Source organism: Anabrus simplex, chromosome 14 (assembly GCF_040414725.1).
Source record: "Anabrus simplex isolate iqAnaSimp1 chromosome 14, ASM4041472v1, whole genome shotgun sequence".
NCBI classification, from domain to species: domain Eukaryota; kingdom Metazoa; phylum Arthropoda; class Insecta; order Orthoptera; family Tettigoniidae; genus Anabrus; species Anabrus simplex.
This window is the reverse complement of record NC_090278.1, coordinates 49,242,787-49,268,964: the sequence shown is the minus strand read 5'-3', so window position 1 is coordinate 49,268,964 and position 26,178 is coordinate 49,242,787. Positions and strand designations below refer to the sequence as shown.

At 40.5% G+C, this 26,178-nt stretch overlaps 1 protein-coding gene across 2 annotated transcripts in view; it reads left to right on the top strand.

Moving 5' to 3' along the window:
* The window catches only part of LOC136885288 (inter-alpha-trypsin inhibitor heavy chain H4), a 347,969-nt gene that overhangs the window by 20,340 nt on the left and 301,451 nt on the right, over positions 1-26,178 (top strand). For both annotated transcript variants that reach the window (XM_067157795.2, XM_068230407.1), the window contains exons 2-4: positions 11,367-11,536; positions 14,143-14,253; positions 21,308-21,446. In XM_067157795.2, the coding sequence (XP_067013896.2) occupies positions 11,367-11,536; positions 14,143-14,253; positions 21,308-21,446 (420 nt within the window). The remainder of the gene's footprint in view (positions 1-11,366; positions 11,537-14,142; positions 14,254-21,307; positions 21,447-26,178) is intronic.

Below are 26,178 nucleotides of genomic sequence, written 5' to 3'. Positions count from 1 at the left end.
GAAGTACTATACAAATCTGTATGTAACTGGAAGAATATATATGCTAACACAAAATTTATTTACATTTCCTTGTCACGAGGGAAACGGAAGAAAGACCGCGAATCCTTCTCTACCTCATAGTCATTGCAGTCAAACACAGCATATATCTTTCCTCTCATATTGAGAGGAGATATAAAGGAATGACACACGCTACTATTTACTTACGTCAACTTAATGCAAACGCAGGAACAACGCCAAAAACTTCATAAACAAATACACGTGCTTTTATGACAGAATCAGTAACTCCCAGGTCACTCCGCTAGACAGGGCTCTAATCGCTGACCCTCGATATCTCGCAGTATGTCGCATATTGTCTCTACTGTATTTGGAGGCGGCAAGGTCGGAGAGGGAAAAATGTTGCGCAAACCAGCATGACTGCCTGCAGGCAGGAGTGAGGAGGGGAGGGAGGTTCTGACTAGAGAACAGGGATGCTTGTCTTGTAAAATCCATGGCGGGGGCTGCCCACTTCGAAAGGCCTGACCTACTGGCTCATCTACAGTACCTGAGCGCACCTTGTCTCCATTACACTGACATCCGTACTGGCAAGCATCTGGCGGACAAATTTATCAATGAAGTTGCACAGGGAGCTCTAGTCTTGGAAGGAATGCCGGAACGGTGTTAATGGAGCAACCTCGCAGGAATGGCGCCAACGTCGACGGCGGCTCCAGGCTGACCAGACACTGGAGTAGATCGATAAACTTTATTCCTCTTCATATCATCTCGCTCTGCGACACACACACACACACACTCTCTCTCTCTCTCTTAACCTAGTTCTTTCTGCATTAACCGTTCCTCTTGTCTCGTACGTCAAGCTCTCTCTACATCTCCATTCCTAGTTCATCTTAAGCTCTTTGTACGTCACCTCTAATAGTTATCTTTAAACTCTTTCTACATCTCCTCTCCTAGTTCTCTTTAAGCTCTTTCTGCATCTCCTCTCCTAGTTCTCTTTAAGCTCTTTTATATCTCCTTTCATAGTTCTCTTTAAGCTCTTTCTAAATGTCCTTTCTGATCTTCTTAATCTCTTTGTACATTTCCTCTCCTAGTTCTCTTTAAGCTCTTTCTATATCTCATCTCCTAGTTCTCTTTAAGCTCTTTCTATATCTCCTCTCCTAGTTCTCTTTAAGCTCTTTCTAAATGTCCTTTCTGTTCTTCTTAATCTATTTGCACATTTCCTCTCCTAGTTCTCTTTACGCTCTTTCTACGTCTCCTTTCCTAGTTCACTTTAAGTTTTCCTTCTCCTACCACCTGAGGAAGGGGGATGCAGACGAAGACCACACACGGAATCACCTGCCTGTCATAAGAGGCGACTAAAAGAGGCAACCAAGGGATGGTGACATTAGAACCATGAGGCTATTTGTGATTAGAGCCATTACGGAGATTTGGCCGTGCGGTTAGGAGCGCGCAGCTGTGAGTTCGCATCCGCGAGATAGTGGGTTCTAATCCCACTGTCGACAGCCCTGAAGATGGTTTTTCAGTGGTTTCCCATTTTCACACCAGGCAAATGCTAGGGCTGTACCTTAATTTAGGCCACGGCCGCTTCCTTCCCATTTCTAGGCCTTTCCTGTCCCATCGTCGCCATAAGACCTATCTATGTCGGTGCGACGTAAAGCAAAATAGCAAGAAAATAGCATTACGTGCGGAACACCATTGGTCGACGTTACTTGCGATTAGTATCACGTTGCGATGAAAACCATGAGTCTACGTTACATAGGAGCAGTACGGTTATGTGAGGAACACTACGGGTCTGGGCGTTAGTAGTGTAAGTCAGGGATTCTGCAGCTTCCATCTCCACAGGCCCTCCGCAGAGTCCTCCTCCGCCTCCACCTCCACCTCCACAGGGCCCTCCGCAGATGCCTCCATCGCTTTGGTATGCTGGCTAAGAGGGCGAGGATAATCTCACATCCACCATCTTGGAGGGGCTTAACCTAACTTTTGACGCGCAAGAGAGCAAGACGAACCTCATGGAAGGGCCTAACCTCATTTTTACGGCCGATGCCCTTCCCGACGCCAATTGCACAAGATGGCGGCTGAGACGCCATAAGGGTGCTTGCGCAAGATGGCTGCTATACATAGGCTCTTATGAGACTCCCTAGGGACGCTTGCGCAAGATGCGGCCACAAGATGGGGCTATACACAGCTCCTTATGGCACGGCTTAAGGGCGCTTGCGCAAGATGACTGCTGTTCTTATGAAGAAAGCTAGCTTAGAGGCTAACGTGCCGTGATAGAAACAACGGTTCGATTAATTCAATTTGGGGCTTAAATGCAAAATTTTAAATATCTCGAAAATGGTGCGTCGTAGAGCAAAACGGACAAAATTTTTCTGCCTAATACCGAGGTACGCTTTGTCGGGAACATGCGGGCAATTTGAAAAACATTCTGCGTGGTTTTGCCAGCTGTCATCACCATCTTTAAACAACAACGCATCGTGCTGCTATCTTTACGGCACTAAACCTCATCCTTATACTTGTGGTGGAGGGTAATTTGAAAAATTCTACGTGCCTTTTTGACAGCTGTCATCTTTAAACAATAGCGGCTATACATAGGCTGTTAAGGTCTTCTTCTCCTCCTCCTCCTCCTCCTCCTCCTCCTCCTCCTCCTCCGACTCCTCCTCCTCTGTCAAGGCATAGCTCTATCGAACATGCATCTCGAAGGCAAGAGTGTGCAAGTGTTGCAGCGATAACATCATTGTGCATGTTTAGACTTGCAGATTACAAAAGAAGTGATTGAAACATAACAAGACTAGAATCAAACACTGTACGCGATGTCGTTAACTTCAACATTCGTTCAGAACATTGTTTGATGTGTTCAGATTACTAAATAACTGATTAAAACATTACAAGACTAGAATCGAACACTGTACTCGATGTCGTTACTTACAACATGTGTTCAGAACATGTCGGGAGATACCTTTGTTCTAAGAAGATCAGATCATAAAAGAAGTGATTGAAACATAACAAGACTAGAATCGAACACTGTACTCGATATCATTAACTTCAACATGTGATCAGAACATTGATAGATGTGTTCAGATCACAAAAGAAGCGAATAAAACATAACAAGACTAGAATCGAACACGATACTCGATACAACATGTGTTCAGAACATGTCTAGGGATACGTTTGTTCTAAGAAGATGGATTCGAACAGAGAAAAAAATAATAAGACTGGAATTCTGAACAGCCTGTGAAAGATAGCGGCTGTTATAACGTCCTCCTCCTCTTCCCGCTCGGTTAAGGCATATCTCTGCCGAACATACAACGCGATCTTGTGCATAAGGCAGTGCACATACTGCGTATCCAACTTGCCCGGTAAACGATAATATGAATACAACAAAAGTACAACTTCAAATGATTTGCCTTCTATCATTTGTCTGGTGCGAAAATAAAAAACTACAGGAGAAACCATACTGCGTAGCCACCTCGCTCGGTAAACTATAATAGGAATATATCAAACGTACAACTTCAAATGATTTGCTTTCTATCATTTATCTTGTGCGAAAATAAAAAAGTACAGAAGAAAAACCATACTGCGTAGCCAACTCGCTCGGTAAATGCTAATCTGATTTAGTTACAATAGAAAAAACATAGTTTCAGACCCTGTTCTCTTATAGCAAACACGGAAAGTGAAATTAAACATAACGCTTAGTGCTATAAGAAATACATTGATTACATTTAAGCCCCCTAGCAGTCGGGCAAGTTATCGCATAAACATGTAACATGAAATATCAGTTCGGAAACATATTGTTTCAATCTGTTGGCATGGGTTACAAGCATGTAGCTCACGCGGAAAATACAATTAAACAGAACGCCAGTGCTATAAGAAACACACTGCTTACATTTAAGTCCCTAGCAGTTGAACAAGTTATCACATAAACATGTAACATGAAATATCGGTTCGGAAACATATTGCTTCAATCTGTTAGCATGGTTACAAGCATGTAGCTTGTGCAGGAGAGGGCTACTATGCAAAATGCTGAACCGAAAAATAAGTGTGCTACACACATAATACAGAATAGGACCTGAGGGGTCTATCTTATTAGAAGGGCGAAAGGATGAAAGGACTCTTCCTGCTCCTCCTCCTTGTGAGTAGCACCATAATGTTTGGAACACCGTGAGTTTACGCTACCTTTGATTAGTACCACAACTTGAGAAATACCATGGTTCTACATTTTTCAAGCGGGAGGTACTATTATGAGGGGCCGTTGACCTGGATTTTGGACCCCTTTAGGCAACAAGCATCTTCGATTCAGGATTGTGCTGTGGAAGCAGTCCCTTGGTCAGTAATATAGTTCCTGGGAAGGTGAGGCATTGCGCGTCGGATCCGCTGATTGTTTTATTTTCATATTCATCCATTCATTCTTCATCATCACGTTTTGAATTCTGGTCAGAGGATGAATTTGGGACTTTCAAATTGTCATTGCATTTCGTCTCATTTCGTACCATTAGGGGCCGATGACGTAGATGTTAGGTCCCTTTAAACGATGAGCATCATCATCATCAATAATAATAATAATAATAATAATAATAATAATAATAATAATAATGCAAAACTGAAGTTAAAGAAAAAATTGAACAAATACTTTAAAATAACCATCATCCTTTAAACTTCTCGAAAATTTCATTTGGTCTGGTGGAATCGACTGACTGACAAGTTTTCATTCCCCACCGCGAAGGGGTGGGGCGGGCCACCTAGAGAGCTACGCCCTGTCTCTGGCCAAGAGATGCTGGCGGGTTGGGGAGATTCGATGGATGAGGGGGTGGTAGAAGGATGTGAAAAATGGAGGAGATGGTAGTGGGGTTGGGCCTCTTTACTAAGTGTTATTGAACCTGCATTTCTAAAAGTTACAAAGCAGAATTAATAAATAAAACATAAACATTACTTTCATTATGAGATATTTTTAAAGGGCAGTATGCAAACATTCACACGATAATATAAGAAGGTTTCTGATATTAATGCTCATCTTTTCGATAATATTTCCGGATTTCTTTGTTCAATTTTTTCGTTTTCTTTTCCCATCCTACACCAAATGATACATAAGAAATATCGAGTTATAAATATATGTAGGAATAAAGAGGTTTAAAATGCAAGAATGAGGTGGTTCTGATTGCATGACATCCTTAAATGATTCTAAATCTGGTCGTACATTGTGCATTACTGTTAGTCATTGTGATATGATATTATTGTCCATTTCTTGATGCCGAGAGTAGTATGAAGAGGTTTATGCAAGAGGTTTTAAGAGTGTGAAGTAGATATTAGTATTTTAGACTGAATGGGTAGTGAGAAAATGGAGACTGAGTGTCTGATTAGCTGCAGCCTGAACCAGAAATCCATTGCATGGATGGACATTAGCAAGGAGTTTGTAACAAATCTGACTATATCTTCAATTGTAGGGTGGGGAAAAAGTGGACGGGTGGCGTGGTTCGTGGGTCGATATTGCGAACCGGAGCTATTAATTATTGTGGGTGATTTGAGGAAGGTGTCGGACGTCATCTACAACAGCGAGAATAGACTGGATGGTTGCCCCGCAAGTGTTTCAGCGGGCGGTTTCAAGGGTATTGGGACACTTGGTGGTGACAATGACCGCAGATGGGATGATTTGCTATGCACTGGGCTGATGTATGATTGTTATAGATGAGGTATCTTTCACATCTGATTGACTGTGGAGGTGAAGCACGATAAGGTTCGACTTTGTGATGGTGGCGATGTATGTACATACCACTGGTAAGCAGTCTGTCCACTTCGGCTGGTGTTGGCGGAAGAATTCGCATCATGAATGTTGGACCCGCCGCATTCCGGATGCGAATGGCCTTCCGAGCTGGCACTCTCTCTGTATTGAGCTCGGCGAGAATCATCTCTTCTGAGACTGAAGGATCCACACCATGGATGGCCCAACTTAGTAGATTAAAACGTGATGGTCGAGGTGGTGGTTGAATGGGTGGTGGTGAGAGGGGTTGAAGAGGGATAGCTGATCCGAACGAACTTTCTTCGATTGTGATGGCGAGTTGGTTTGCTGCTGTTTCCCCGTTCACTTGAATGATGATTCCTCTTGAAGTCTTCCTGATATTAGCGAGGTCCTGTCGGCGCATATTGTAGGGAAGAAGCGTGGAAAAGATGGCTTGAGGTGTATGAAATTCTGGGGACGGATTAAGGAGGGGAAATTCATGTGTGCCGGAGGTGGTTTGCTGGAGAAATCGGAGATGGTGGATGGGTCGTCTAGTGCCAGAAGTGGAGGAATATTCCAGCCGGAAGGAGGTGGGGGTAGTGGTGGTATTAGATGGGGGAATGTGCTGTATAGTGGAGTCAATTGGAAGAGATGTTGCGGCGGTGGCGCTGAGTCCACTGCCAGGCGATGTTGATCGCGCGCCCCCTCGCGGCATCCTCTAGTACTGCGTTCGTGGGTTGTCGGGATACTTAGCTGGATATGCTGGCTGTGGAGCTGAACATGAGAGCCGTGTGGAAGGCGTCCACGGCGAACTGTCCGAAACTGGAGGTGGAGGTGGTAGCTGTGGTAGTAGCAGGAGAATATGACGTGTAGGGGTACACGATTGTTATTTACTTCAGAACCCGGAGCGATGTAGGTAAGAAAGATTTGTTAGAAGCGGATCCATGCTAAGTTGCCGACTGATCCTTACTGATTTGCGTTCGTCCACGTGGCTAGTCTACAATTTTCAAGTGGCAATAAAACTCCGTGGCTGCTTTCAGTGTTGCAAACAGTCGGACGGCGAAGGATGTTTTTTGGTGGAATCATCAGAGGCGGGGGAGAAATATTATAATTGAAGTCGAGAATGATAAGGAACTACTATGCTGCGATCTATCTGAACTCGGAGGTTCTCGTTGTACTTTACGTTGATTATAACAGACTTACGATGAAGAGTCCAAAAAAAAAAAAAAAAAAAAAAAAAAACGATATCGCTTATTGCCTTTTCAGCGAAAACTGTTTGTCTGGTCTCAAAAACCAGCAAAATTCTCCCCAAGCTTTAGCAATGGCCGAAATATTGCTCTCAGGGTTCGATGAGGTTTCCAAACCTTTACATCAGGGCCTCTCAGGGTGCATGCGCCTGGTGCATGCACTGTGCACGGTGCAAAAGACGACTTCGCTTGGTTGACCAGGGTGCAGACACCCACTCCTCGATTTGGAGCAATAGCGCGGTCTCTCTCTTTCCCTACGCCTGTCTCGCTCGCTCCCCCTGTCTCCCTCTTCCTTCCTTGCTCCGTAGCGCTCCAAATCCGAGCTGAGTTGAACCGAGTTGAGCCGAGCTTAGCCGATTAGCCCAGAGACGAAGCATTGGTCCGAGCCGAGCCGAGCGGGACCGATGCACTGCGCACAGGAATTCTGCGCTGCATTTTGCACGCGTGCGATTTTGGGCGTTTGAGAGGCTCTGCTTTACATGCTTTTTTGTAAAACGTTCGTTTAGCTTTGAGATCGAACATTGCATTCTTGATTTTGTTTGTTCCGAGGGTGAACTTAACTGAGGATTGGTGGAAATATTGACGCTCACCCCTACACGTTCAATAATATTGACAATATTCCCTCCCCTTTCCAGTATTGATGCTCGAAGAACAGAAAATCCGGATTTCCGTCAATATTGATCGTCAGTCAATTTTTTCACGTCTGGTTGTTGTTTCAGACATCAGACCATATACTGGTTTAATGTAGCCCTCCATGCCACCCTATACTGTGTTAATCTTTTCATTTCAACGTAAGTACTACATCCTACATCTACTGCACTCTAATTTGTTTGATACTTTCATACCTTGGTCTGCCATTGATGTTCTTACTGCCTACACTTCCCTCAAACACAAACTGAACAAGATCTATGTGTCTTAAGATGTGCCCTAAAATTCTGTCTCTCCTTATTTCCTGTTGCTCCCTCTGGAACGTAGGGCCTCGGCAAAATTTCTCCACACAGTACGATTCCTGGCGATTTTGTTAACTTCACTCCAGGTCGTGTCCACTTCTGCGATTTCCTTTTAGATTGTCCTCTTCCAGGTCTTATTGGGTCGACCTCTAAACAGCTCCATCCGTCTTCCTTAATGTGTGCCCTATCTAGCGCATTTTCCTCTCCTTGATCTCGATGCCAATTGGCTGCTGTAATAATAATTTCGTGTGGTTGTTTCTAGCCGAGTGCAGCCCTTGTAAGGCAGACCCTGCGATGAGGGTGGGCGGCATCTGCCATTTGTAGGTAACTGCGTGTTATTCTGGTGGAGGATAGTGTTATGTGTGGTGTGTGAGTTGCAGGGATGTTGGGGACAGCACAAAAAGGTTAAAATCCCCGACCCGGCCGGGAATCGAACCCGGGACCCTATGAACCGAAGGCCAGTACGCTGACCATTCAGCCAACGAGTCTGACAATTGGCTGCTGATTGGTCATGATCCATAGATCTTCATTTAAGATTATGTCCGGCCGCCTACATATTTTTATGTGACACAGACATCTGTTAATGAACACCTGCAGCTGGTTATTGATCTGTTTTGTAACTTTCCATGTTTCACAGCCGTATACAAGAATCGACTTTACATTGTGGTTGAAGAGGCGAGCTTAATCTTCCTGGAGATGTTTCTATTCTTCCACACGGGGTAGAGCTGGAAAAACGCACCATTTGCCTTTCGGTTACGGCTTTGAACATCTTCATCTGCTCCCTCATCCGTTGTAAATATACTTTAAAGGTAGAGGAAGGTTCCAACTCGCTCAATTCCTTTTTCCATTGACTGTCAAGCTGGTCATGCCTTAATCCTCATCTCTTTGGTCTTGTTTGTGTTGACCTTCTGCAGCCTATCCAGTTTGTCCTCTATGTCCCATAAGGAAGATGTCATGTGCGAAGTCAAGATCTTCAAGCCTGTCTCTCATCCGCTATTGAACACCCCTCTTCCGTCCTCCCTTACCTTGTTCATCACCCTATCCAGGACCAGCGGAACAGAGTGGGACAACGCCAAATCATTCTGCTCTCACCAATTCAATTATCTCTTCGTTTGTGATTCGATCTCTTCATCCCATCTTCAGCATTCTTCTGTAACCCCACATTTCAGGTTCTCCTATGCTCCTTGTTTCTGAGATAGTTGTTGTCCAGGCTTCACTTTCATACAGTGCCACTTCTAACTCCCACATTGATGTTCAAAGTGAGCAAGTTTTCTTAAGAAATGTATTCCTTACTTCTGCCATTATTAGTTATTTTACTACCCAAGTAACAATATCCATCTACTTTCTTTTCTAACCCAATATTTCGTGCATCATTTGATTGCACTCCATTACTTTTGTTTTGGACTTATTTATTTTCAGCAATTTCTCCAGATCTTCTGAAGACTCAGATAAAATAAGAGCATCATCAATAAATCTCAAGAGTTTCTATTTCCTCTCCTTGGATTGTTACTTTACTTTACCACCTGTTCTATGTACACATTGAAAAGGAGTGGGAAGAAACTGCAACCTTGTCTCACTCCTTTATAAGATAAGGTAAGGTAAGGTAAGGGTCTATTCTGCCCGAAGGCTGGTCCGAACCTCCGTAGAGGTGTGCCTGAGCGGGAGTTTACGTACGGTACGGTGGCCAGTTCCTTTCCGCTCCTCCATTCCCTTATCCCCACCAACAGCGCGTGGCAACCCATCCAAATCTTGACCACGTCCAATGCTGCTTAACTTCGGAGGTCTCACAGGATCCGGTGTTTCAACAAGGCTACGGCCGTTAGCTCACTCCTTTATACAAGATGAACTTTAATAAAACCGACAAACTGCAGGGACTTATTCCTGACTGGAAATGGAGGAAACAAATGCCCTATGAACATGTGTCCGGAAATGCATCGTTGCGACGAATGGCACTGACGAATGAAATTTGTTTCTGAATACTTGCAGTGTGTTTCTTCTGTTGCAGATAGTGTGATTGAAGCAGCGTACTGTTGGAAGCAGAATGGTCCAGTGTTCATGTCGGGAACAAGCCGAGATGTGTTTGTGTACTTCCAAGCCAATTGAAACAGTCGAGAGGCAGCACGGCTATGCTAATACAAGTACCCTCACAGACACGAAATACATCACACAACGTTTCAAGCCATTCTGGGCATTTGTGTGATCACGGGTCCTTTCAGAGAGACGAACGTGCAGGGAGGCGTGGACTGTGCGTACACCAGATCTGGAGGAACAGGTTCTACAGGACATTAAGACGAACCCTAGTACAAGCTCCAGGCAAGTGGCCCGCCAACATGGTGTAAGCCAGACTACGATTATGTGTATCCTGCATGACAACCGCTATTATCCCTATCACCTGCAACGAGTGCAAGGATTTCCCTCTACGGGAAGGATTTTGTCGATGGTTTTTGCACCAGACCATCACAGTTATGGGATTTCTGTAGTCAGTTCTCTGTACCGATGAAGCAACCTTTACCAGAAATGGCATCGTGAATCTGCATAATCTTCATCTGTGGGCTACAGAAAATCCCCGGGGAATGGTTGAAGCATCTCACCAGCATCGGTTCACCTTCAATGTTTGGGCAGGGATTCTTGGCGACCACATACCTGGACCAGTTATTATTATACAACCCCTCAACGGAGCAACGTACTTGGACTTCCTACAGAATAATCTGCATGGATTCCTTGAGAATGTGCCTTTGGCAATAAGACAGGTTTTGTGGTTTCTGCATGATGGAGCACCACCCCACTTAAGCATTACAGTTCGACAACACCTCAACAACATCTTTCCCAGCCGCTGGATAGGACGCGGAGGCCCTGTTGCATGGCCTCCTAGATCACCGGACTTAAACCCCCTGGATTTTTACCTTTGGGAATATCTGAAAAGCGTTGTGTATACTGAACCAGTTCCCGATGTGCAGACCCTTCAACAGCGTGTTCACGACTCCTGTGACGCTATTCGGCGAGAGGCCGGAACGTGCGAAAGAGTGAGGCAATCCATGATACGACGTCTTAACGCGTGTACTGGAGGCCACTTTGAACACTTACTATGATGTGGATGCGATTCAGCTATGTACTGTGTCCTTGGACTATTATTGTCGTTACACGCACACCGTCCATTTCCGGACACATGTTTGTAGGACATTTTCCCCTCCATTTCCAGTCAGGAATCATTCCCTGCAGTGTCTCGGTTTTATTAAAGTTCACCCTGTAGATTGTGCTTATTTTTTCGTAGCCTTTGACTCCTATCACTTCAGACTGATTTTTCACTTTACACGGTCAATTCCACCTGAAGAAGTTATTCTTTTCTTTCGATCAGTCTGTACTTGAAATGCTTCTGTCTTGTTTTTCCTACCTTTTCAGTTGGGCCTCTTCCCAACTGACATCACTTTAGTCTTAGAAATGCTAATTTAATGTTATACATTCTTTCAGAACGACAATCCGAAACCAGACGTTCAGTCTCTCCATGTCGATTCTGTCGTCTTGTATCGATATGCCAATACAGAAGTCTACAGCAGGATATCAAATGAGGCAGGAGTTGCTCAGCAAGTTTACTTCACAGCCTTGCTGCCGGATAATGCCTTCATCTCTGGATTCGCCATGTAAGTATCTAATAGACATGCATTTTAAAGAATTTTCTTCTTCAAAAATAATGTTCCTACAAGGAAACTATAATTTAATATCATCGATTGAAAATATTAAAAGAATTTAAGTTCTTCAGGCTTTTCCAATGTGAAATTACCAGCGTTTCGCCCCAGTGCAGCAGTGGGCTCATCAGTTGGAATGCTACACCTTTCCATGCCTCTTACGTAGGACAATGCAGTAATGGTGCTCTGGGGCTGGGCCTCTTAGGGTGCATGCACTGTGCACGGTGCAAAAGACGATTTCGCTTGGTTGACCAGAGTGCAGACCCCCACTCCTCGATTTGGAGCAATAGCGCTCTCTCTCTCTTTCTCCACGGCTGTCTCGCTCGCTCCCCCTGTCTCCCTCTTCCTCAATTACTCCGTAGCGCTCCAAATCCGAGCCGAGTTGAGCCGAGCTTAGCCGAGTAGCTCAGAGACGAAGCGTTGGTCCGGCCCGAGCTGAGCCGAGCGGGACCGATACACAGTGCACGGAGTTCTTGCGCCTCGATTTGCACGCGTGAGATTTTGGGCGTTTGAGAGGCCCTACTCTAGGGGAAGTATGTGCCTCCACTTGTATCTACATGCCTTACTTAACGGCTGAATTATGAATAGAAGATAATGACATGACAAGACAACAATTTATATCTTACTATATTTGATATTATATTTAACTTACTAGTAATTACATTCATGCCACTTATCCATCTTACACTTATCCTTTATTATTCTCGTTTGTATTTGTTTTCATATTTTTAATTTCTTTTTCTTTCTTTCTTTCTCCCTTTCTTTCTTTCTTTCTTTCTTTCTTTCTTTCTTACTTAATCTGTTTACCCTCCAGGGTTGGATTTTTCGTCAGACTCGGTGAGCGATCCCACCTCTGCCGCCTCAAGTGTAGTGTCCTGGGGCATGAGACATTAGGTCGGAGGACACAACTGGGAAGGGGGACAAACACCTCGCCCAGACGGCCTCACCTGCTATGCTGAGCAGGGGCCTTGTGGGGGGGATGGGAAGAGAGAAGGCAGCGGCCGGTGCCATCCCGGCATTTGCCTGGAGGAGAACTAGGCAACCACGGAAAACCACTTCCAGGATGGCTGAGGTGCGAATCGAACAACTCTCTACTCAGTTGACCTCCCGAGGCTGATTGGACCCCGTTCCAGCCCTCGTACCACTTTTCAAATTTTCGTGGCAGAGCCGGGAATCGAACTCGGACCTCCGGGGTTGGCAGCTAATCATGCTAACCACTTCACCACAGAGGTGGAATTTTAATTTCTTTTTTTCTGCTTGCTTTTCAGAATATAAAAATGTTTCTATTCTTTCTGGTGTAACCCAATCTTTATTTAATATTTTATCAATTGTATAAAATTTCCTCTCTCTCTCTCTCTCTCTTTCCATTTTTAATTTATATTCACTTCTCAGATATTTGACTCTCCGTGCTTCGGTTGCCCTACAAACTCTTAATAGATGCGCTTCTTCCATTTCTTCCCCACAGAGTAGACACTGATTTTCGTTATTTCTCCCTCTCTGACCCTTAGTTTTGTTAATTCCCTTTTGGCTCTACAACATACCTCTCACTTCTTTGTTAGCTGCCCACAGAATACAATATTATTGCACAAAAATCCGGTTTGTGCAATAAATAGAATCGTGTGGAGATAATATTACTGATTGTGCAATATATTGTTAGCTGCCCACAGACATACAATATTATTGCACAAAAATCCGGTTTGTGCAATAAATAGAATCGTGTGGAGATAATATTACTGATTGTGCAATATATTGTTAGCTGCCCATAGACATACAATATTATTGCACAAAAATCCGGTTTGTGCAATAAATAGAATCGTGTGGAGATAATATTACTGATTGTGCAATATATTGTTAGCTGCCCACAGACATACAATATTATTACACAAAAATTTGGATTGTGCAATAAATAGAATCGTGTGGAGATAATATTGCTGATTGTGCAATATATTGTGCAAAAGCGGTCATAGACGTACAATATGCGTGGCAATATATAGTCATTCCATGCCGGTATTTTGTTTGGTGAACACTCTTTTCTGTATCACGAAGCCACTTCACTTTCTTCCGGAGTTTGTACGCAGAGAACTTCTTGCTTGTCGGCGTTCGGGTATTTTTCGCGATATTTCTTAATAAGCAGCTCGTTCTGTTCACCTTTTTTTAACGCGATTACTGTAATCTTAGCTCTTAACGTCCCATAGAGCCGGAAGACTTCGATAAACTCCAAAATAAGCTTTTTCACCACCTGTTTGTCTGCCATCACGATACGTTCTCCCCCACTTGTTGATACTAACTTGTGGGAGGACGCGATATTGCACAATATTGCCAACACACGGCACAGTATTTTGCGATTTGCGCAATATATTTAAAACATTTTTGCACAACCCTTCAATATTTAATACACACTATCAGTTATTATATTGCACAAACCCCAATATTTCGCAATAATATTGCATATCTACGGGCCCCTTTAGGAAGCCTTTCTCTCCTTATTGTCATATTGTGTTTGGTTTTACAAAATTCCAGTTTATAAGGAGCTAAAATGAAAGTTAATTTCTTTGTTCCAGAACAACGGGTCAAACCGTATACAAAGGCTATGTGACGGAGAAAGGAAGGGCACGAATAGTATATGAAGATGCTATAATCCACGGCAGGACGGCTGGACATGTGGAACTCAGGTGAGTAACACAGTGTGTTAGGAAAGGACTGTCGGTTTTATTTGATTAAAGAATTAGGTAAAGAAAATTACGACAAACGGAAACATATTCTCAATATTTGTAAATGTTATCGCTAAATCCTTCGCGAATTCGCATCTTTCCTCCATTATGTTGCTTAATGCAAAAATTAAATCAACATTATTATTATTTCTCCGTTAGGATCTTCAAGGGACCACGTGACAATTTTAATGCTTCATCCTTTGTTGTTACTTCTTCTTCCTCCAATACTCCTTCACCTGCTAACTATGTCTCCATTTCCTCTCCTCGGAGCATTTTGAACCCGTTTCTTTCCCTGCCGACCTTAGAATCCTTCCACTTTTAATACTTTCTTCCTAAGACTTTCTCTCTCTCTTGCTTCTTCTTCTCTTATGTTGTTGCTTTCCAAATATTTCTTGATTTCATGAATCTAGGTTGTTCCTGACTTCTTGTTCCAAAGATACTTGAAGATCTGTTTGGTTAACCTGTTCTCATTCATTCTGTATAGATGTCAAAAAATATCAATCGCCTCTTCCGCATTGTTTCTGTTATGCTTTCTATGTTCCGGTATATTGCATCATTACTTCTTGATTTCTGTAGTTCTTAGCGGACCGAGTATTTTCTCTATATTTTTTCTTTTCAGTACTTGTAATTTATTCAACTTGTAGACATTCACTCGCGTGTAGGCATTCCGGTTTGACTACTGTGTTGTAGTGTTATATTTGGAGGTTTTTAGATAAACTATTTTATTTTCATTATGAGGCATAGAAGTTATTATGAGGTCATCAGGTACTACAACAAATATGGATCCAGAACACTACAAGCTGTATGTAGTTCCTAAATATTTGAACAGGTTGCCCTCAGAATTGACACACTTACAAACAAAATATTAACTAAAAATGTGAAACTATCAATCCTAGAAAATAAAATTACAGTTTAAATATTTGTTCATGAATGAAAAATGTACCATAGACTTATCTATTTTGAATGATACTTTCAGGGATTGAGAAAAACCCACACCACAGGACAAAATTATAATGCTAATTTAAATGTACAAACCTTATTAATGTTGTAAATAGTAAAGATTGCAACAATGTATACACATATGAAAGAACTTCACCGGCAGATAAGCACATCAAGTGCTTTACAGGTGCAAATAATAGCAAAAGATAGTGTATAATATTCTACTGCATATTTGCAAACGTATTTAAAAAAGCTATAAATAAATAAATAAATAAATAAATAAATAAATAAATAAATAAATAAATAAATAAATAAATAAATAAATAAATAAATAAATAAATAAATAAATAAATAAATAAATAAATAAATAAATAAATAAATAAATAAATAAATAAATAAATAAATAAATAAATAAATAAATAAATAAATAAATAAATAAATAAATAAATAAATAAATAAATAAATAAATAAATAAATAAATAAATAAATAAATAAATAAATAAATAAATAAATAAATAAATAAATAAATAAATAAATAAATAAATAAATAAATAAATAAATAAATAAATAAATAAATAAATAAATAAATAAATAAATAAATAAATAAATAAATAAATAAATAAATAAATAAATAAATAAATAAATAAATAAATAAATAAATAAATAAATAAATAAATATTATTATTATTTTGCCATCGTCGAAGTTTAATATTTACATTAATGCATTTATTTTTTTGATCATAGCACGCCTTTAACAGAGTTTAATGGACCTTAAATATCAATTTTATGGATACTCGGCTGTGGAATATAATATGGATATTGAGTTAACCTCCTGATCCCTGGCGTCCTTTAAAACGACACTGTTCAAATATGGATCATTTATTTATATTTATATTTTAAAAATTAAATAATTAAAAATTTAGCAAAAGTTTGTGTTACCAATTTTCGGAAATTCATTGACCTTGGTGTCGTATGCTTCTCACTTCACTATCACCCACCAAGGCACTGTTAGGGAAGTAAACACTTTTATATTGATTTGACCAAACGAAAAATGGTCTGGGTCTCAGGAGGATAATACTCCAGTTCTAAAATAATTACATTTCACACACAATTCTTATAAATCTATGGCAAGGACATAAAACAACCACCTTCTTCGCTGATATCAATATTAAAGAACACAAATGGGAAAGTAAATGCCAAGCAGGCAGTCATGTTGCCCCCGTTGTCTCACAAGATTCCAGCCAGTGATATTTGTTCCCAGCTGAGGCATTTCATTATATCCCATTGGATGATGAAGTTGTAGGTCATCCCTCTCATAACAAGCTGAGGGCGATAAAAGGAACTCCAAAGGCATAGAAGACTTCCCTTTGTGTTTCTAGGAGAGACGCAGTGGTATCGTGTAGTCTTCGGTCTTGTCTAGTAAAATCTGAAGGATTTCTACCTTTTCCATACCACCCAACACAATATGTTTCACAAGGTTCAATTCTAGGCCCCCTTCATTTTGGTGATTAATAATTTGCCTTCTATCTTTCAGTCGGGCAAGTGTCTGTTATACGATGATGATTTTGAAATATTTAAGGTAATAGAATCTGAAAACTTTTGGAATCAGATACCCTTCGTCTGAGCGAGTGATGTAAGAAGTGGATGTTGCAGGTCTGTGTTTCGAAATGCAATGTAATCAGCTACACAGTGTAGCCGTCCAGGCTTCTCCAGCCCTATTAAATTAGTGTACAATCCTTTTACGCGACATCACTCGATATCAAGATTATCCGCCATCGGAAATTATTCATAATGAGATATTAATTTAACTTCATGTGTAAGTAAGGCTTTTGGAATCATATTGTATATATTAGAACATCATTTATTATTTAAATTATTATATTATGTAGGATAGGAATTCATTATGTACTGTATATATGCCCAATGTTGAGACAGAGTTGGTGTCATTTCATCTCATACTTGTGTACACGGAAAAGTTATTCTTGAAGCGGGGAAGTTGGATGACTCACGGGTTTAACCCATGAGCAAAGTAGTATACATCGACCCGCGTGCGAGGCTAACAAGCCACGCATCTACATCATCGCCACGCCTACTGTTTACTTGTGAAGAATGAAGAGAGGGAGATGATAATGCGATCTACGAATCAGATGCTTCGTTGTATAGAGATTTGGTATTCAGCTGTTACCAAGAGTGGGGAGAGCCCGGGTATATTATCTAGCGCGGAGCAACCCTCAACTCACGACACTACCAGAACCACAATTACTTTATTGATTTTTGAGACAGTGAGTGGTCGCTTCGAGACGTGGTTATTTTTCGTACAGTGTGTTGTCGCTTCGACACAGTACTTAGCTGCTGTGATGCTGTCGGATCAGGGTGAGACGAAACCAGCTTACGGCTTGTGATATATTCAGTAATTATTCTGGACGAAGAACTACGTGTATTTGGATTGAGGTTTTCTGCTAACATGGAAAAATTCATATCTGTGAATTTTCTCCCCCTACGATCAACGGTGATCAATTTTCATAAGTGCAGGGCCAATGTCTAATTTAAAGACTAGGCAATTAGGGAGTGCTAGTCCAGATAGCCCAAACCATATCACAGAAGGAAGGACGGATGTCCATGGAGTCAATTCTACAACGAGAAGAGGGGAACGAGTAACCACGGAATCCGGATGACCTCAACGGAAGCTGTAATTGGTGAGCCTCAATTAGATAAAACAAGAAACAGTTAATTTCAGTAACGTAAATTCTAAAATCCCTCCAGGCTTTAAGGAACTTTTCCGATTCATCTCATTTTTGTGTAATAAATTCATTTTATTTTATATTGCGTTAATTTTCTTTCTCAAGCGATACTTAATGGTTAATTATTTAAAATCCTACCCCTGTGATTTAAGTATAAGTCTCTATGCTAGTAAATATAAATTTTGCTGTACAGTTTTGTTTAAAACTGTAAAGCTGGCGCCCAAACATTACATAGAGAAATGGGAAACCATGGAATGATAATTGATTCTATTTACGTGGCAATTTGCGGGCAAGCCACATATAGTTTATATTTATAGTCATGTGTCCCCAGGTATTAACTTTCGTCTCCCCAAGTGTTAAGATGAGGAGAGCGAAGAGTTACAACTGATAAGATATCCCCTGTCGAGTACAATTATGCTTTAAATGGTGTATGTTTAGACCGTGGCGATATGATCAATGTTTTTTTTTTTTTTTTTTGCTAGTTGCTTTACGTCGCACCGACACAGATATGTCTTATGGCGACGATGGGACAAGGAAGGGCTAGGAGTGGGAAGGAAGCGGCCGTGGCCTTAATTAAGGTACAGCCCCAGCATTTGCCTGGTGTGAAAATGGGAAACCACGGAAAACCATTTTCAGGGCTGCCGACAGTGGGGTTCGAACCTACTATCTCCCGAATACTGGATACTGGCCGCGCTTAAGCGACTGCAGCTATCGAGCTCGGTGATCAATGGTTTAGGTATCACACTAAGCAATACAAATAGCCTCTCCTTCCAGGTCCATATAGATTTTATAACAAGGAAATCTCTTAGGATTTTGGGTTTTGTTAAGAGAAATTGCAGGAATTTTGTTTCTGTTCGAATCCTGCAAGCTGTATATATTTCCTATATTAGGTCAGGTTTGGAATATTGTACCGAGATCTGGATATCATTCGAACAATATTATTTGACTCACTGGAGAGAGTGCAGGTAAAATTTATGAAGTGGGTGAGTTACAGAGGCTTCGGAATTAAGATGACGTCTTCATTTTATGATGAGTTTTGCCAACTGCTGCAAGTGGAGAATTTACTGCTGCGTCACAAATGTGTTAACGCAGTGTTCGCAGTAAAATGCATAACAAATAGCATAGATTGTCCGGAGCTCCTGCAGCTACCATCACTTCATGTTCCGGCACGAAACACATGACAAGGAGTCACCATTCATGAGATCAAGTGTAGAACTGAAAACCACCGGAGTTGGTAGTTAATACAGTCACTGCGGGCACTGAACAGTGTTAGGAGATCTGTGGATTGCTTCACTTCTGATAAAAACACCATTCGAAAGGCAGTAATACATATGGAAAAATTTTAGATCTCTATGGAGTATTGTAAGACGTTAATATTCTTAACATTGCAGTTTGTAATTATTTGTAAATTAGGAAATAGATGATAGGTGCAGTACACCATCTGTAATTGGGAATAGCCTGTTGGTGGTTAATAAATCTTGCTATCTATCTTCGGATCGGTTACGGTATAGCAACGCACACCTCCCCCCACCGCGATGTATACTTGAGGCGGTCGTCTTACTGTGGTACTACACTTCTTTACGGCCTGTGCCGTAGTCTAAAACTTCCGAGTGCCATCTCTGTCATCTTGTAAGATCACGAGTTGTCAGCAGACCTTTTCATCCGTTTTATGAGGGATCGTGCGCTGTATTTATCGTGTATGAAAGTGTATTTTCTATTTGTTTTACGTTTTACTCTCTTGACACTCTTCTGGTTAGTTTTGTTTTAACTTCTACTTTGAATGATATACCTTATACCGAGCGAGTTGGACGTGCGGTTAGGAGCCCGTAACTGTAAGCATGCATTCGGGAGATGGTGGGTTCGAACCCCACTGTTGCCTGCCCTTAAGATGGTTTTCCGTGGTTTCCCATCTTCACACCAGGCAAATACTGGGGCTGTACCTTAATTAAGGCCACGGCCGCTTCCTTCACACTCGTAGGCCTTTCCTATCCCATCGTCACCATTAGACTTACCTGTGTCGATATGACGCAAAACAAATTAAACCCCCCTTGTGGGTGGGGCCGCTGCCTGTCGTAAGAGGTGACTAAGAGGGGTTCCAGGGGCTCCGAACTTGGGAGCGTGGGTTGGCGATCACGAGACTGTTAGCTGAGTCCTGGCATTGCTTCTTCTTACTTGTGCCAGGCTCCTCACTGTCATCTATCCTGTTCGACCTCTCTTGGTCAACTCTTCTTCCTTTCCGACCCCGATGGTATTAGAGCGTTCGAGGCCTAGGGAGTCTTTCATTTTCACGCCCTTCTTGGCCCTTGACTTTCTTCGTCCGTTATTTTTCGAAGTGACTAATACCTTAATTTTTTATTTTTATCTCTCTTTCTCTACCCCGTGTGGGGATGTAGACGAAGAATACAACCACGGCATCCCCTGCCTGTCGTCTTTTTGAAATATAGTCACTTGATCGATTTTGGACTAGTTTTAAACTTTCAGTGTTGTTAGTTGGATCCAGTGATTATTTTAAATTCATAATCATCCATTCATTCATCATCACGTTTCAAATTTTGGTTAGTGCATGAGTTTTGGACTTTTAAATTGTCATCACATGTCATACCACTAGGGGCCGATGACCTAGATGTCAAGTCCCTTTAAACAACAAACACTATCACCATCAAAACAAGTTGTAAAAAAGAACGAATGATATATATGATTTCATTTATTCTGTTTTAATCTATTTGTTCTATCATTTCGTAAGGAAATAAGGCATTGAAAATTAGATCCGCTGATTATTTTAAATTCATAATAATTATCTGATCATGGTTTTGCTTTGAATTGTAGTCAGTGGATGCATTTTAAAATGGTATTGTTATTAAATTTCATACCACCTCGTAGCATTAGAGACCGATGACCTAGATATTAGGCCCCTTTAAATAAAAAGCATCTTCATCATCATCATAATCATCATCAAAATAAATCTCCTCAACAATCTGCCTTTCCTAATCTGACAATGTTCACATCATCAGATGTTACTTAATATAAAAATCACGGGAATAGAACCAGCTTTTGGGTGGTTAGGCCGTGCGCGTTTTCTGAGTTTCGCACAGACCTGTCAGAGTCTTGAAGGGGCGTGCCAATCCAACTGATGAGCACAAACGGCACGTCTGGGCGAAACTCTGCAAACACACACGGCCTAACTACCCCAAAATTGGTTCTATTCCCGTGATTTTTAAGTCTGTAGCCGTGGAAGCCATTGTTGAAGTTACTTAGTATGCTGGCTATTGTTTAGGACTTGGAATATTTTACCAAAGTGGCTTCTTATCGGCAATGTAATGTCATGTGTGTTCCAGTGCTCGCGACTCCAATATGTTCAGAGTGTCTATGAACGTGGAAGCGTACGGTAGAGTGTCCTTCAACATGACGTACGAAGAGCTTCTGGTCCGCGAGCTTGGAGCTTACAGTCTCAAGATCAACGTCGTGGCCGAGCAGGTAAACTTATTGTCGTTATTAGTAGTCTGCTTTACTACTCTAATTAATTCCAGGATGATCCAGTAAATACACACACATAATTCTATTCATTGCAAATAATCAGCTTCATTCCCCTTATCAAATCTTATGTACATTTGAAGGTTTAAACTAAAGACTGAGTTAAACTGTAAGTTGAGTTTAAACCGATGTTGAGTCTCATAATGGCCGGTCTAAGTTAAACTGAGGTGAAGAAGGAAATATACGATCTTGATAGCAGTGGCTTGCGAGGAAAGATGACTATTGATAATGTTTTGTTTACTTCTTGTAGGTAAAATGGCGGATAAAAACAAACGTTGTCCTTGTAAGGAAATAGAATTGCTTGTGCAATTAGTAAAGAAATGTTTATATAGTCCGTGAAACAGTGGCCTTATGAATTCCTCTGAAATATCCCATTGTAATAAACGTACTACCGGAGGCATAAAACCGCAAAGCTATTAGTAGCTGACTGAGGGGTTCTACAGCATGATTTCTGAAATAGAAGGAAGTTACTTTATTTTCTAAAATTTACACCTTTGACATTCAAACAGTTCAAAAAGTCATTTTTACATTCTTACCTTTTCGTTGCATGATTTATTCTAGCGCCAGTTTGGTGAAATGGGGTTATGACAGTCTATTTTGTAAGCCTAAAGCTATTTAAAAACTCTGTTTAGTTCCATATATGAAAGTGACGTGCCCTTGCTCAAAAAACTGGTGGTGCCCGTGGAAGTTCAATAATTTAAACCACTTCTTCATCATCGCTTCTTCAAGCACCTCAAAAATATCTTCGAGATCCATTCGTTCTGCCATGTTGTAAGATTATGTATTCTTAAACTTCAGTTTAAACGGGAGATGAGTGGCAGTAAAATTAATCTCTAGATAAACTTAAGATTAAGTTTTATAATACGCGAACAGATAAACCGAAGTTTAAACTGAAGCAACAGTTTAAAGCTCTATTATAATACCGGCCCTAAATCAATCAAAGTAAACTTCCACTGGTTTGATCCTATATATATGTTTTAAGAAAATTAATTATTTGTAGAACATGTTTCATTCCTTCAGCTACATAACATTGCTTAGGTGAAATTAAATGGAATTTTCTCCTTCTCATAAAACCATCTTAAAAAAGTACCTTTGCTATACTTAAAACAAAACTAATTTAAATAGATTGAAATATGTGGGGAAGGTTGAGTGGAGCGGTGAAATGGAAAGAGAAGATAAATATGCTTATGTTCTAACCTAATTGAAAACAATTTCCTATTCACTTAAATAGATGTAAAAAATTTGGTAGTATACTGAACTTTTGTTCATACGAGAACGGATTTGACCCTAAAATTGCAGCACGACTCCCCTTCTCCTTATGATTCTTCTTAATTGCTGTAATCTTTCTTATATTTGATGTAGAAATTGATCTCCTACTACCAGTCATCGTTATTATAAATTGATCAAATATTACGTCACGAAAAATTATTACCACGTTCTTCTTATTCATTTTATTATTAGGTTTACACCATGAATGAAATCAAGGGGCCTTACAGTGATCCTATTAGGGCTGTAGTTAATTATAATATTTGATTTGCACTCAGAAAGTGTTGATTTTCAATCTACCTTAAATAATAAGCTAAATATTGTAATACATTTTCATTGTCTTCATGTTATTATTGGTAATACTTTACTTTTAACATGTTTAATACGGGATTTAATGTGTCATTTCTCTATTAATCATCATTTCGAATTTGAATCTGCCGCATGATACTGACATGTTGTTGACGTAGTATGATTATTCTTATATATTTATTGATGAGGAAGATAACCTATTTATTTAGTATACAAGTACATTTGACTTCGAATCAAAAAGACTGATTTATTCAAAATAAATAATCTGAATCGTATGTGATGTGTAATGTTTCTCTTAGTTGTTCATTTTTAAAAAAGTTTTCGAAAAGGACTTTTTCATGTCGATGTTACTTCTTAATTAAAAAACTAACTCTTAAGTTGCTCTTCTTTTCCGTAGTGAGTATTGTCGTTTGATTTAACTTGATGAAAATGGGTCTCCTGAAGTTTTGGTTATTAAGGGATCCTGTGAAGCGGTTTGCTGTTTTATTGATGTTATAAAAAAGCTTTCCCCAAAGTCTTGTTATGTCGTCAACCTACTGTGTCCTTGGATGGAGGGGTCTAGCAGCAACTGGTCGTCGCCATGACATATCTGTGTCGGTGTGACGTAAAGCAAATAGAAAAAAAAACCTGATGCGGCTTTCCGTAGAGAACAGTGATACGAGGACGCTGGAACGGGGTCCACTCAGTCTCTGAAGATTAGCTGAGTAGAGGGGGGTTCGATTCCCTCCTCAGCCATGCTCGAAGTGGTTTTCCGTGGTTTCCCACTTCTCCTCCAGGCAAATGCCGGGAAGGTACCCAACTTAATGCCACGGCCGCTTCCTTCCCTCTTCCTTGTCCATCCCTTCCAAACTTTCCATCATCCCACCAGTTCCCTGTTCAGCATGGCAGGTGAGGCCACCTGGACGGAGTACTGGTCCTCCTTCCCAGCTGTATTCCTCGACCCAAAGTCTCATGCTCCAGGATGCTGCCCTTGAGGCGGTGGAGGTGGGATCCCTCGCTGAGTCCGAAGGAAAAACTAACCCTGGAGGATAAAGAGATTAAGAAACAAAGAAATAAAAAGAAAATAAAAATAATATTTATTCTTAGCGACGCAAATCATCCATGTTTGATCCATGCATTGACGTTCTCTTATTCTGGTTTTCGTGTCTTTCTATGAAATATATATGAGAGGTGTGTACAGACTGTCTCATATAAACTAAGATCGAACGCACAATACTCTGCACTGCAGCAGCTGCCTCAGCCGTATTTATTTATTTATTTATTTATTTATTTGTTTATTTGTTTATTTATTTATTTATTTATTTATTTATTTATTTATTTATTACAATACATTGAACAACTGCCAGAGTTACAATATTAAAGACAAACTGAATGATTCATAATATGGAGCGGATACAACTTTATAATAATTTAAACTTAAAATAGAAAATTTTTCAAGGATATAATTATGTGTTTATAAGTTTATATGAACAGAACCATATAACCCGAAATTAAACCTCTTAATAAGTTCATCTAAACAGCTAAACCCGAGAGTATTAAATTGTGTCCTTAAATGTTTCTTAATATTTCTTTTGAACTTGTTGAAATTGTGCAAGTTTTTAAGGAGTCTGGAATGGAATTAAATGCTATCATAAGCCTATACAATACAGCATTAGTTCCATACTTAAGTGTATTCATTCTAGAGATATGTAACTTTCCAGATTGCCGCGTTGCATGATCGTGAATAGATAGATTTCTGATGAATTTGAGTTTTATTTTTCCCCGACCCAAAGTACGTTTAATTTTGAAGGCAAGTGTTACCAAAGAGTATTCAATAGATAACCTAAGCGGAAGAATGCTCGTTGATGAGTATATTATTTATCTGTTCTTTAGGAATAGAAAACTATAAAGAGCTCTGTCTGCTTTACTTTGAATAATTTGAAGTTCTGCTATTTGAACTTGAGTGCAGCAACTCCATATAACATTAGTGTATTGCAGGTGGCTATGAATTAAAGCATAGTAGACACACTTTAAGTTAGAATCAGGAATCATTCTACGTAGTCTGTTGAATGCACCTACCATAGGTAGTGTTTTCCTCTTAATAAATTGAAAATGATGATCCAAGTCTAGTGTGACAGGGCCGCGATACTTTAAGCGTGTATTACGTTATAAAGGATGCTGGAAATGTCGCCCTTCCTGGGTTGTACAGGTATTGTATCTGGTAACCACATTCTGGCTGACGTGAGTGAGTTCTGCCACTGTAATGTTTTCTTTCACTTCCTCCAATGTGTGAAGATTTGTTCGACAGCTTTTTCACTTTACCCCACAAGTAAAAGTCATACACTGTTAGATGTGGAGAACGAAAGGAAAATAGACCAGCACTGATCACTCTGTCTGCAAACACTTCCGAGATTGTAAGAAGGGACTGAATGCTGTTGAAACCACCCACGCGCTTTTTCTTCATCCGTTAGCTGATGAAGAACGGTGTCAAACTGTCATCTTGGTACCACTCTGCATTTACTGTCGTCTCGAAAGAAATATGCCCAACTATTCGTCTTGCAGTAACAGCACACCAAACACCAGTCTTCCTATCGTAATACGGGACTTCTTGAATACCATTAGGATTTTCTGTACATCCATAGCGAGAGTTATGACTGTTCACACGACCATTAAGATGAAATCAGAGTGTTGCAATGATAACTGTCTCACTATGTCAACAGCTGAGATTCAGACTGGCGACTGATGCTTGCCAGGTCGAACATGTCCAGGCTGCGCGCCTCCCATACTGCAACTTATAGATCAGGGAGTAAAAACACCGCTTCGACGATCTTAATTTATACGAGAGATGGTATTCATGGGTTTATGTTGTAATAAAACGTAAAAGTAATGTTACTTGAAACATTGAACAATCCACTAAGCTACCAGAGCCGTAAACATGGTCCTGTAATCCTGGATTAATGAAGCTAATACGAAATGTATGATATACTGTGATATTTATCCGTTGGACATGGATTGTGATGGCTGGTGCAACTTGAGCTGGCAATGCAGAAACGCCAGCTTTTGTGTAGACGGTTTCGGAACCACAGTGCTGCAATCAGGCGGATAAACAATACAACAAGGT